Consider the following 13,979-nt stretch of genomic DNA (forward strand, 5'->3'; position numbering starts at 1 on the left):
AGGTCTGCCAACAGTCCCTTATTACAAGGGATGTCCCTGATTTTTTCCATCTCTGTTCAAGAAGATCAGGAGTTGCTGAGTGCTGCAAAAAGCAGCAAGAAATACCCCTGGTGAATGGAGGTGAGTACTGCTTATTATTAAAAATAATGATGATAATATTGGGAGAAGGGATGGGCAGGTGGGCTAAGAAAACAGTCCCTTTTTTTTTACATACAATGTTGGCCTCCCTAGCTGGATCTGAGGGGGGGACCTGTGCTGGCCAGGGCACGGGCAGACAGGTGAGGCCAGCATCACCTGGAGCAAGGGATGGAGGGCAGCAGGTGCAGGAGCCAAGCTGCTAGCAGTCCTCTGGAGCCAGCTGTAGCTCCCTGCCCTGCAGACTGCTTGGTGGGTGCAAAAGGGGAGGTGCTGCTAAGCAGAGCAGCCCAAAGAGCAGGCCCTTGAGCTAGCACAGCACCCTTCAGACAGCTCCCACTGCAGCCCCGGTTTGCAGAGGATCCAGCGTTGAGCGGGAGCCCTGCGGTGCAGCCAGCTGCACACACGGGAATCCCAGCCAGGCACCCACTCCTGCCAGCTCCCCACCCCTTCAGCCCTGGTCAGCACCGCACCTGCCCCATGCTCCCTGCAGGTGACCCAGCCTCCCTGGGCAAAGGGGGATCAAACCAGAGGTCAGCCCTTTCCTTTAAAGGCTTCTTGACAATGAAACAACTAACCCTGACTCCTAATTAAGGCTGGTGGAAAATTTTCCATCAACTCTTTTCCAAAATGGAGCCTTTTGTCTACCCCAGACAGGATCTGTTTTCTCTCAAAAGTTTTCAATTTTTTTATTTTTATTTTTTTGAAAAAATTGAGAAATCAAAAAAATTTGCAAATATTAAAAATTTGCAGCATTGGGCTCAAAATGTTTGGTTTTCCAACAAAAATCCAAATTTTCCGCTGGGGGAAAAGCCAGTTTTCCCAACCACCTATTCTCCTTAACCCTAAATGAGCAAAAAAAGAGGCCGGTCAGGCTCCTGAGAAGCCCAAATACTCTACAGATGGGGAAAACTGAGGCACACAGATTACGGAACTTGGGTAAGGTCACTCAGCAAATCTCTGCCGGAGATGGGAATCTCTCCCCCATCCAGTGCTTTAACCACAAGACCATCCTCCCCCTCACATCTCCAGGTGTGTGGGGTAGAAGCATCCACCTCAGAAGAGGGACCAGTACTGGTCTAAGGTCCAAATTTCAAGGGTATTTAGGGGCCTAACACCCTGACTTGCCCAGCCTGCTGCTCAGCCTCATTGGCCTGGCTGCTCAAAGGTATTTAGGCCCCGTTGATTTCAAGTGAAGTTGGAGCCTAAATACCTTGGCAGATCTGGGTTATCATCTCACCCACTGCATCGTAACTCTAGCCTGTGAAATGATCTGCTGGGCCAGTTCAACTAGTCACACATCTAGCACTGGCGCACCTTCCCTGCCAAAGGCAGCATGGGTGGGTGACAGATTTGGTTGTGCAATAATGGAGAGCTGGGCTCCAGTTGCTGCTCTGGTACACAATATTCTTCTCTGCACGCGGGGAGAAGGGATTGATAGTTGCCTTCTTCTCAAGCAGCCGGAGGAGGGCGTGGTCACTCAGAAGGATTGTGGAGATCACAGAAATATTAGCAGCCAGTAGAAAGTAACACTCCCACTCACAGCTTCCAGGATCTCAGCCCTGAGCACCTTCTCTAGACTACAGGATGGTTGGTGGGAGTCTCTCAGTCTACGCACCCTGCTGCCATTTCACACAAGGAGGCCAGCAGCCCAGCAAGCGATAGGACCAGAAAACAAGTCCAAATCATTTTTTATTAATAGGATTTTGGACCTACCCTTGGTAACAGACACTAATTTCAGAAGGAGCACGCCCGTAACAGCTGTTTCATGGTGATCCCACCTGCTCAAAGCCACCTCTGAACAAAACCCATTATACAAAGGGGAAATTTGATTGTTTTTTTTTAAAAAGGTCAGTTTTTAGATGGCTCCCTGCTGTGAACTCCAAGACCAATTCACACCACAAACTGAGGCCCAGAAGGGGTATTCCAGATTTCAAGCAGACCATAGGCCAGAGCTGGATTTTAGGATGGATTGAAAATGAGTTTCAAATCAGAAAGTAGGTTGCAACTGTAACTACAGGGCAGTGAGCCTTGCCCCATAATGGGCCAGCCACACTATGAAACGCTTGAGAGCGGAGCTCTGGAGCATCCACTGTGGATGTCCAGCAAGCAACAGCGTGTGGCAAGGGGGAGGGGAAAGAAAGCCCTCGATGTCGGTTTCACCAAGGTTGGGACTGGGGGCAGATCTGTCCTGCATAGAAAAATACGGGTGAGTTTTGACAGTAGGAAGTAATGAAGAGCTGGTAAAATGAGAATGCTGGGAAACATGAACAACTCCACTGGCTTAGATCGTACTGGACTAGAGGGGGTTGAAGGAATTAGTTAACAAACATCTGACAATTATTGTCAAAGTGTCAGGAGACTAGAAGAAAATTCAGTAGCAAATATTCACAATGGGAAGGAATACAATCCTGGCCCAGCCAGTAAGTCTAAAATTTCAGCCCTAATTAAGTAAAGACAAAAGCAACAGAGGATGTAGACCAAAATTTTCACCCCAATTACGTGGGCTTATTCAGCGGTGTTGCACGTTCAGTCTCAATTGAAGCAGATGGGAGCTACTGGTTGCCAGCACCTCTGAAAGGGAAGGCACTTATTGGGGTGCCTGATGGTAGGGTCCCACAGGGGAACATTTTTGCAAACTGGCCAGTGTTCAGAGCAGCAGCATGAGGGTTACAGACAGTTGCGGAAGATATCTGATTGCAATGTAGCAAGTGCAGAAATAGCTGCATTTTAGTGACGCTTCTGATAGTGTCCCTCAAAGATCTTACAAGAAAAGTTACGCTGGATAAGTGAGCAGGAGAGTCCAACAGGGACTGAAGGAACGGGGGTCGGGTCCTTATCTGGGAGGGGGGAGGGAGAGGCACAGGTGACACTAAACCAAGGGAGCTGACAATGCCTGTGAGGACAGGGAAATAGTACTAAGGACCCTGGAAAATCTGCAAACGGGAGCAGAAAGCAATTAAAAAACTGCTTGGGAAAATGCAGCCAATGCTGCAGGGAGGAATAACCGTAACTGTACCACAGCCAGAGGGAGAAGGCCAGGGGCCAGACACACCTCGCTGGGGGGACATAGCCAATGCCAGTTCGCACAGCGTCTGCATAGGCTTGCGAGCAGAGAAAGGCAATAGGGCTGCAGGGCGCTGCACTCACGCTACATCCCTCTCCGGACCAGGCACCACCTGCCCAGAGGGGAAGAAGGAAGGGGAAAGAAGTCAGAGGAAAGCAACACAGCAAAGGGGCTGGAGCAATTGTGGGCGCATTTGGCCAATCACAGTTAAGCAGCAAACTCATGCCAACACAGAGCAGATGGATCCAGGGGAAAGCCTCAAACCCGCTGCCAACCCTGGACGTTTAGTTTGCTTCTGCCTCTTTCAGAAGGATGGTGCGTCTGTTCAACACCCGTTGCCTTGGGCTAGATTCTACCCCTCCCCCTGCGAGAGGGCCCTGTTCCCCCCCTAGTCCCACTGAAGGCACTATGGGAGAGCCAGGAGTTCCTGAGTCAGGGAAGCAGACGCTGGTCCCTTGGCAATAGGGAAGCATGTTACCTGGTCCGTGCCAGGAGAGCCCCAGAAAGATGCACCGTAGGACACCTCATTCCCTGAGCCTGGCCTGGCTGAGATCAGTGGGCCCTTCCCATCTTTCTGGAGACGTGGCAGGGGAAGAACTGGCCCCAGAGCTGGGCGTGCTCCAGCTCCATTTCAGTGCTGACGCTTCAGGCACCCAGTGGGTGATGCAGCAAGGGTGCAGGCCAGGCGGTCGCCCTGGAAAAAACTGCAATGGACAGGCACAGCAGCCCAAGCGGTTCACATCAGAGAGTGCAGCACGTACAGTCAGCACTTACCCAGCTTGCCAGCACTAAGGAGGCTCTGGCCCGGGTGGGAGGGATTGGGTTTAGGGTGAACAGTCACGTTAGTATCCCTCTAAGAGACTGATTTCCCTCACCATCTATCCCTCCTCCCCTCCATATAGCTATAGCTCCAGAAGCACCCACTGATCTCAGGTGCCTCGGTTCCCAGCGTATCCAGTGCACGACAGCGGGGCTGGGATCTCACAAGGGATTGAGCATCCCCAACTCCAAGGGAGCCAGAGGCACCTGTGAAATCCTGGCTCCACGCGTCTCAAGCTGGAGACCCAGGAAATGCAGCACTCACAACCAATGGACGCTTCTGAACATTTCTGGCTTGGTATCTCTCTCCCACCCCCGGATCTCCTTATCCACCTCCCCACCCCGCCTGGGACAGTCCCAGCCTGAGAGAGGCAGCCACACTCCAGTTCCACGCAGAGCTCTGGGAACTCTCAGCGCCAGTGTGACGGACCAAGCCTTCCTCCGCCAGGAGCCAGGCAGGGCTGCAGACGCGGCAGGGACAGGCAGCAAAAGCAAAGAGGGCAGTGAAAGTAATTAAGGGTTTAGACAAAAATGCCACGGCCATAACCCAACTACTCTTCCTAGTGTGCACCTCCCGGCACAGGCCCTGCCTGGAACAGATACTGGGGAGCACATGGCCAGTTCAGAGTTTTATTGAGGTGGGGAAAGGGGGAGTGTGGGAGAACCACGTCCCCAACCCAAGATTTCGCTCCCATTGGCTGAGGGGTCGTTCATGTCTCTGCTCCATGCAGCCCCCTCTCAGCACTTCCCTCCCTGGGAATGGGAAGTCCGGTCCCCCCAGGTCCCAGCTGCATTAGGACACGGCCTGGTGGCCCCTCACTGCTTGGGGGTCACTTGCTGTCGGAGGTAGAGATCGCGGATCTCAGAGAGGCTGCTGCTCACGCTGCTGAGCGCCTTGGCGATGATGCGCAGGATGGAGGCAGTTTCCCTGCGGCTCTCCGCGTACTCCCTGCGGAAGGCTCGCATCTCCTGCACCAGCTGCTCGTTGGACTGGATAATCCGCTTCTCCACTGGGCTGAGATGGCCACTCTCCAGCCCCCCGTCCCGCAGCGACACAGTTACGGGGGTCACAGTCTCACTCACATTACAATCATTCAGGTGCTCTGCCTCTTGGTCAAAGATAATGCTCGTGAAATCTGTGCCCAGGGGCTCTTGCTGTCCCCCCAGCTCATTGATGGAGAGTTCAGTTTGTGAGGGATTCTGCGGGCTCCGGCTCCAGCCTTCACACGGATCGTCCGGCACATGGCCAGCGCTCCTAAGGAGCCGCCTCTCCCCTCCCCGGGGCGCTTGCTGATGGATGGCCTCAGCGGGAGGGGTACGGAATGGCTCTGGCTTCACGTCCACGGGCTCCTCCTTTACCGGCTCCTCCTTCACTCCTGCCCCTGGCAAAGAGGACAGATCAGATCAGACTGGAAAGAGAAAGCCAGGGTCAGCAACCGTGGGCAGCTTCCTGCCTGGAAACAGGCCCACCAGGGAAAATACAGCCCAATGCTTCGGCTCTGGATAGCCAGGGTTATCTCTGAACCCCCACCCGCACCAAAAGCAAGAACGGGAAGGGGGGGGAGGCACTGAGGGGTGTCCCTCATAGCCTCCTGTGCCCCCTGTCCATCGTGAAGAGCCGGCCTGGTGCTTACCCACTGCTCCTGCCCCACAGCTTGGCTCTGGCTTGGACGGGACGGCGTCACCCAGGCCAGCCCTCCACAACCTCATGGGGGAGATGGGGGGGAGGTGCTGAGGGTCGCCCCTCAAAGCTTCCTGCACCTCCCGCCTCCTGCGTGTGGTGAAGGGCTGGCCCGGTGTCCCCCTTCAGGCCGGTGCCCAGGGGCCTGGCCTCTCCGCCCCCCTCCCTCGGTACGTCACTGGGTTTCCAGTCCTCCTGATTGCAGGGAGAGCCAAGGCCCAGGCCTGCCCCCTTCTGCCAGTCTCAACCCATGCCAGTGCTGGCAGCATTGCCTTTCAGCTTTAGAATCAGCTATTCAACTGCTGACCAGGTTAGCAGAGGGGCTGGGTGCAGAGCCCCTGACGAGCAGCTAGGAGTTGGCAAAGGAAAGAAAACCTACAACAGAGGAGATGCTCAAACAGGGAAAGCAGCAAAGCAAAGGGCAGAAAAAGCCGTGACCTAACGGGGAGCAGATTTATATCGATCTCTGGGGCACACCCTCTTTTTGTTAGGTCTGTACAATGGGGCCCCCAGACACTACATGCAACATCCCCTTTGCTGCAGGGTGCCAGCCAGCTAACCAAGTCACGTGTGCTAGATCACCCTGAGCCTTATAGGTCTCCCGCTGGCCAATGCACGTGCATTGCAGAGAGCACACTGTCCCACGCTCCTGCGCTGGACCATCTGTCACCTGCAGTGCAATTTGGTCCTCTTCTCAGGAAGTTTGACTGCATGGCCCTGCCCACTATGTGGACAGCAACATACAAGTAGGGGATTTAATTCCTCTCCCTCATTCCAGTTTTGGTAACAGACGGCTAGTACACAGACTCCCTGGTGAAGCAGCTGAGGTGCATTCACCCCCCCATATCTGACACAAGCCCCACAAAAGCAAGGAAACTAAATTAAGTCACCGAACAGCACATATCCTGGGTAGATCAGGAGGCCCATCCATCCAGAGATTAGCAGCGGATCGCATAGAAGGGGCTACCATGGTTGCAAGCCTCCAGTAATGGAGAAGCCACACAAAAGACCATTCCCTCTCCTCTCCCACTAGTAGTTGTGGCTGTCGGGGCGGTGGGGGTGGGTAAAGGGGTGCGTGCAGAAGGGTGGTTAGCGGTAGCAATGGAAGGCTGGTATCTCAAGGGGACAGATGTAGCCTGCACTGCGTGGCTCATGGCAAAGGTAAGGCGTGGGCTTGCAGAGGGAGGAGGGGGAAGGTACATACTGTTTGTTAAGTGGCTTAATTTCATTTCCTTGCTTGTGTGTCAGGTACGTTGTGTGTACACAGTGGCGTATGGAGGGTCTCTGGTGCCCGGGGGCTAAGCCTACATTTGTGACACCCTCCCCCAGACCCCCCCCGCGCAGGGCAGGCGGGATCCCAGGCTTGTGGAGGAGGGGCAGCAAATGCAGGCTTGGCTCTGCCGTCCCTCCCCCCCTGCACTTACCCACTGCTCCAACCCCGCAGGCCGGCACCGGCTTGGACAGGGTGGCCTCACCCCTCCCCTCCGGCGTGGGGGGGGCCCGCTGGGCCAGCCTTTTATTACGCGCAGGGGGCACAGGATGCGCTGCACCCCTCAGAGCCTCCTGCGTCCCCCACCGCCTGCATATTGTGAAGGGCCGGCCCAGCGCCACCCCACAGCCTGGCTCCCAGCAGCCTGTCCCCTCCGCTCCCTGCCCCACCTCCAGTACGCTACTGGTGTAGCAACCTTAACCGCTTACCAGCAGAGTTGTGTGCAGGAGTTTCCTAGCATTTTTTTAAGTGGCATCTTGAGAGTGGAGGGTTACACACTATGGGATGGGGGGGAGAGCAGAGGATACAGGTGTTTGAAGTACAGCTGCTGACAGAGAATACATCTGAAATCATTCAGCAGCTGCACACGAGACCCTCTCAGCTGCAGGATCAACTCTTGACACAAAACCATCATGGGGAAAGGCTCATGTGCACCTGAACCCGGTCAATCAAGTTCGGATGCTCTGTGCACATCAACAAACAGCTAAAATGGTTCCTATAACACACCTCCAAACTCCGCCCTGCACCAGCTGTATCGACGGCCCAGCTCTCTCCACGTTTTGTGGAGCCAGGCAAGGTTTATTTAAGAGACAGCATCAACAATAACGTACCAAGAAAAAATGTCAATCAGTGTCCAAATACCAAGTTTCTCATTTAAACATTTTTAAAGAGAAAAAAACCCAAGACTGCACTAAATGGCCTGAAAGTGACCCAGCCAGGTGAGCTTTCACACCTGCTTTTCCACGGGGGAGAACCCGCACAAACCTGCAACCCACAAAACAGGATCATGGTCCCATTTTAGAATGTAGCCCCAACAAGGGAGCCTCCAGGGTCCTCCAATATATTTTTAGCCTGACAGCATCTTTGAATGCCCTTCGCAAATGACAAGTAATTAAGGCTCCATTCATGCAAGTCTTCACTAACGTGGAGTCCTACGTGAAGCCCTCCAAAGTCAATGGGGCTATGCAGGATCTGTGCTAGAAGACTGCAGAGTGGATGCCTCAGATTGCAGGGAGATAGGGAGTAGCTGTCTCCCTTTCAGAGAGAGGGAGAGTGCAGACAAGTTAAGTGACTTGCCCAAGGTCCGGGAAGCACTAAGGTGCGGGATAGCCAGCTGCAGAGCTTAATTCAGTGCCGGTGTAAAACACACAACTCCACTGGAACTGTGCCTGCATGGGGTGAATTCGGCCCATGAGTTACTGTATATATGCTCCTCTGGATCTAAACACTAATAAACTTATTGCAGAACACTGAGCTGTCTGGATGGGTTTCCGTGACATGGGGTCAACTGTCAAGTGGCATTTCTGAAAGAAGTTGCCAGTTCTCAGCCTCCACAGCCCTTTGGCATGGCCAGTCCTTCAGTGGCCAGAATGGGAAGAGATTTTTCCACATTAAGGACAGCTCCAAAGGGCTCCCCCACCCCACAGGATAGGGGTCCAGGTGAGCTCACTTATCCCTTCACAGGAAGCCAGGCGGGCGAAGGGTATTTTAACCCAAGAGGAATACATAAGAGCAAAACATCAGTGTGCCAGAAGGCAGGGGAGACAACTGAAGTCTCAGTACGCAGATCTGTATTCAACAGCTGCCTGTGGCCAATCTGGAATCAGAATTCCTCAGAACATCAGATCACGGATGATGTGCAAAGCGCGAGGGTACTAGTTAAAGCACTGAGTTGTTGAAGAGCTACGAGGAACTGAGGAATTATCAGACTGTAGAAAGGTAAATTTTCCAAAGAAGGAAGGATAGTAACCAGCCAATCCCTGTTCCTTCAGCCTAGCTTCCCTCCCCAGGACGCAATCGGGGCAGGGAGGGGAGTTGCCAGACAAGTTCAGGATCAGTAATGGGAGAGGGACAAGATCACATGCTGGCATCTTTCCTGCTCAAACCCACCGAGTGGTGCCAAAGTCCCAACCCTGTCTCCTGACTGCTTGCCCCAGCCTCATTCTCCTGCCCTTCAAGAGATAGACGTTTATGTATGGTCTCTCCGATCATAAAAAAGCCATCTTGACTCCAACTCCCCCTCCACCTGCCTTCAAGTCTAAACTTAATGAGAACATGCTGCTACAGCCACAATCTGAAATTCCTCTCTAATTCCATTCAGTGCCCTTCCCAGCCAGCATGTGTCCCCTGCAGTGCCCTGAAACAGAGATCCTGGCACGAATCAACAACCACTTCTTGGTCAGATTTCAGGGCTGGAGAATCCACCAGGACCCTTGCCTCAATGTTAATTTAACAATTACCTTCGTTATTAAAAATGTACATCTTACTTCCAATCTGAATTTGTCTAGCTGCAACTGCCAGCCATTGGATGGTGTTAGACCTTCCTCTGCTAGACTGAAAAGTCCATTTTTAAATATTTTTCCCCATGCACATGTAGGTACTGACAGACAGTGATCAAGAGATTGGGCTCCTTGAGTTTATCACTATAAGGCTTATTTCTAATCCTTTAATCATTCTCTTGGCTCGTCTCTGAGCCTGCTCCAATTTATCAATATCCTTCTCGAATTGTGGGCAGTAGAATGGGACACAGTATTCCAGCAACAGTCGCACCAGGGCCAAATACAGAGGAAAAATAACCTCTCTACTACTACTTGAGATTCCTTTTTTATGAATCATATGATTGCATTAGCCTCTTTGGCCAGTGTCACATTGCAAACCCATGTTCAGCAGATTATCCACCACAACCTCCAAATCTTTTTCAGAGTCACTGCTTCCCAGGATAGAGTCCCCGCACCCGGCAAGCATGGCCTATATTCCTTGTTCCTAGAGATATATATTTAGCTGTATTAAGACCATGTATAGTTTGCTGGCACCCACTTATCAAGCGATCTGGGTTGCTCTGTGTCAGTGGCCTGTCCTGTTTGTTATTTACCACGTTGTGACAAGTATTTGTCGAACCCATGGATCTTGAAAGGTGTGTTGTGGAGGGTATTGACCATTGTAGCTGTGGAGATATGTCTAAAGGCTTTGCATCTGTTATGGCAGGATCTGATGCCACTTTGAGTAGGGCCTGTGGGGAGCTTGCTTCCCATGAAGAGCTTGGAGAGGCTGGGGGGGTTGTTTGAAAGCCAGAAGTGGGGGTTCAGAAAGATTTTTCATGATGGGGTCCAAACTAAAATCTCAGCCTGTCTTTGTGACATTTTCTTATGGATGTTGAGCTGCCAAATGGAATTTAACACAGCTAAGTTAGAGCTCCTGCTCTTTCACTTTTTCTATCAAAACGGATGGCGTTGCCGTCCTCCCCATCTCTCAAGCAGTTAATCTTGTTTTATGTTTTACATGGCCCTCTCCTTTGGCTAGGTTGTGCCTAAATTCCTCCCGCAGGAGATCTCCAAGACCCAGTCTTCCTACTCCCGTCTTGCCAAAAGTCTCATCTGAGCCATGATCATCTTGCACTTCCCCACTTTCTTCCATGCTACCCCTTCCTCCCAGTCAGAATCCATAAAGCCTCAATCACCTTCTCCTCCTTGGGAGTCCCTCCTCAAAGTTCACCTGCCATAATGCACACAAAACATACGAGCAGCCAGGTTATTACAGCTATTGATTAGCTAAGAATTGAGCACACAAACTAGCCTGTACCAAGACATCCAATTATGTTTGTTTCCCCATCCTTCTCATCCCCAATTGTTTGCTTCATGCACCTGTTATGTCCAGTCTTTGAGAATGTAAGATCCTTGGGGCAGGCACTGCCTTTTACTATCGGTTTGTACACAGCACGGGGTCCTGGCCCGGTTTAGGCCCCTACGCACAACCACAATACAAGAATTAGACAAACAAACCTCAAGAGCAAATTGTAGACAAAGATAAGGTGTATGGTTACATACTCGGACTTACTAAAGCACTCGATCCTGTGTTTCACTGAACCTGTCTCACAGTTATGTCAGAGTGCTTGGCCAGAAGCACTGTCATTTGTAACAGAAACTGGCTGAAGAACTGCCAACAAAGGGAATCACTGAGTTGGGAGAAGCACCTGGCATGGCATTAGAGACAGCAGCATTAGTTCTCCTTTTAACATCTCCATTAGTGATCAGGAAGGAGAGGGAATGATGTATGCAGACCATGCCAGTTTGGGAAGAGCTGCACACACCAGGGAAGACACAGGAGTGATCCAGAGCGCTAGAAATAAAAGAGAAAACTGCGATAGCTTTAAAAAAAAAAAAAAAGCGAGTACCATGGAGGGAAAGAGAGCCTGAAAGAAAGTACTCCAGGGCAGGGAGAAATCTGAGAAGCAGCAGTGCTGCAAGAGACAGAGGAAAGAGAGGGAATAGCAAGACAGATGCGAGTTTGCACAGCGATATGGCAACAAAGCGTGTGGCATTGGGCAGCAGCTGCCGAGGTATCATGTTCCCAAGCACGGAGGCAAGGCCCTCTTTGCACAGCTCTGTGCCAGCCACACCTAGATCACAGTGTTCTGCTCTGGGAGCCTCTTGGAAGCAAAGATTTGCTTGTTAAGGCTTATTATGGCTAATCGAGAGATCTGGTTTTATTCCTGGCACTGCCAGATTCTGTGTGAGAGCTTGGACAAGTCAGTTCACCCCCACATGCCTGAGTTTGCCCCTCTAAAATGGACACAATACTATGCTGTGATGGGGGCTTAAATCCATTGATGTTTGAGGTGCTTGGATATGATAATAAGCACCATTGAAGAGCCTACAAACAGCACCAGATGGACACTGATCAAGCAGAGAGAAATTCTACTCACTGTCTATTAAATGCACCTGCTAGGGTGGGGCTCAAAGAAGGGACTATGGGTAGGTACATGGACACATGAAGCCGGAGGTGTGATTCAGCTGGCGCAGACATACCCATGCTAGCAAATGTAAAGCGGAGCCACAACGGCACGAGGGGCCAGGCGCCCCAAAGCCATGCTTAACATCTCAGCCAGGTATGTATGCAGGGAAGCTAGTGGCTCGTGTTATGGCAGATATGCTCCATTTTCAGCACCCTCCCTTGATCAGAGCTAGTGCAGGCATGTCTCCTCAAACCTGGACTCACACACCCCAGCTTGAAGCGTAGACCTCCCCTGTCTCTTATAACATAGCCTATCTGCTCAGGGCTTTGGTCAAAGGCACCAGAACCATGCATCACGTGCCCAGCTTGTGCGCCCAGCGCTGCAGGCTTTGCTGGGCTTAGGGACAGGTTGCTGGCTTTGCCATGCTGAATGAAGCAGCTCTTCCAGACTCATGCAAGACCAAGGTTTTATCTCCCCCCTCCCACGGCTTATACACCTTTGGGCAGTAGAGACCTGTCCTGGAACTGCCCTCAGGCTGTGTCAACCCCACAGACAAGGTGCCTCTCAGCCAGCTGTTGTCCTGCCCATCACACAGCAGTGGGCTGCTGCTAGGGGAGACCCAACCTATGGGGTGATGCTCTGGGGTGACCCCCACTAGGCAGCGGCAGGCGCGGGCTGGGGGAGAACTTAGGGGGAAAAGACCTGGGAGCCCCCCCCGGCCAACCCAGCGCAGCGGGTCCGCGAGGGGCCGAGCCCCCGGGGAGCGCTCATGGGGCGATCACCGCCGCCACCCCTCCAGGGCCGGGCCGCAGTTGGGGGCAGCCGGGGCTCGCTGGGGAAGCATCGCCGGGGGGGCCGGGCCCGGCCCACTGGAGCTCGGCGCGGCCGGGCCTCCCTCCCTCACTCACCCTGCGGGGCGGGCACCTCGCCGGGGCCGAGCGGCGCGTCCAGCGGGCACACGCCGTGCAGGCCCCACTGCGGGCCGAGCTCGGGCTCGCGGGGCGGCTCGGGGCCGCGGGGCGCGGGGCAGGGGCGGCCGTCGGGCGGCGCCTGGCGCTCCTGGCGGTGCCGGGTGATCTTGTCGTTGGCCCGGCGGCGCAGGCCGCGCCAGCGGTTCTTCACCTCGCCGATGTCGCGCTGGTTGCGGCCCGCCGCGTTGATCTTGTTGGTGATGCGCCACCAGATCTTCTGCTTCTCGTAGGCGTTGACGTTGGTGGAGCTGGCCCCGAAGAGCAGCTGCTCGTAGCGCAGCACCTCGCTCATCAGGATGTCGATCTCCTGCAGCGTGAAGTTGGGCTTGCGCTTGGGGATGCCCCGCCGGCCGGCCCTGGCCCCGGCCCCGGCCCCGGCCATGCTGCTCGCCGCCGCCGCCGCTGCGCCCGCAGCCCGCGCCTCATGGCTCCGCGGGGCCCCCGGAGCCGCCCATGCCGCGCGCGGAGCTCGCTGCGCCGGCGGGACGGGCGGGAGGGGAGGCCGGCCTTTGTCTGCGGCCGGGCGGGGACGGGAGTGGAGCGGGGCGGGCCGGGGAAGCGGCTGCTACGCAGCGCCGCCGCCCCCTGGTGGAGAGGGCGGGCCGGCCGGGGGGACAAAGCCCGTGGGCGGCGGGGCGGCCCCTAGCCCGCTCGCGCCGGCTCCCTTGCCCGGCCTTGGGGCACCGACTTCAGCCCGGCCACGCTCCGGGGCCCGGCTTCCGCGGGCGCTTGCTGGGAGGGTGGGTGGGAGGGAGGACAGAAAGCGACGCGCTGGGACTTGGCCGGGGAGGCGCCAAGGGGCCCTCGGGGTTTGGCAGCCGGGGACAGAGCGAAGGGCCGCCGCGGAACCGGCAGGACGGCACCCGAGGGGTGTGGGGCTGGCGACTATCCCATGTCCTCTGCTACCCCCAGCAAACCCAGGGCTGCCATCCCAGCTCCACCGGGGGCACTGTGTCAGCCTCACCCTGACTACGATGGGGTAGCCTACCCCTGCCAGCAGCCAGGAAGTCCTCCGCGCCAGCCCCAGCTGGGCGATGGCCCAGCCCCATGGAACTGGCTGCTCTCCAGACCCGCCTGGCCCTTAG

The 13,979-nt window shown here is 54.5% G+C and overlaps 1 protein-coding gene across 2 annotated transcripts; it reads right to left on the reverse strand.

Moving 5' to 3' along the window:
• Positions 1 to 3,954: 3,954 nt before the first annotated feature.
• On the reverse strand, positions 3,955 to 13,537 carry LOC137142345 (myb-related transcription factor, partner of profilin-like). 2 transcript variants are annotated; one of them, XM_067531655.1, is made up of 2 exons: positions 12,832 to 13,537; positions 3,955 to 5,397 (listed from the first exon to the last, which is right to left on the reverse strand). In XM_067531655.1, exons 1-2 carry the CDS (start codon positions 13,274 to 13,276, stop codon positions 4,838 to 4,840), a joined length of 1,005 nt encoding a protein of 334 aa, XP_067387756.1. In that variant the 5' UTR covers positions 13,277 to 13,537; the 3' UTR covers positions 3,955 to 4,837. The 2 variants fall into 2 exon arrangements, with proteins under 2 accessions (XP_067387756.1, XP_067387755.1); XM_067531654.1 differs by having other exon boundaries at positions 3,955 to 5,403; positions 12,832 to 13,533.
• Between the last annotated feature and the right edge of the window lie 442 nt (positions 13,538 to 13,979).

The sequence above is a fragment of the Emydura macquarii genome, unplaced genomic scaffold, assembly GCF_026122565.2.
Source record: "Emydura macquarii macquarii isolate MOO-44397 ecotype Brisbane River unplaced genomic scaffold, CSIRO-AGI_Emac_v2 contig_3220, whole genome shotgun sequence".
NCBI classification, from domain to species: Eukaryota; Metazoa; Chordata; order Testudines; family Chelidae; genus Emydura; species Emydura macquarii.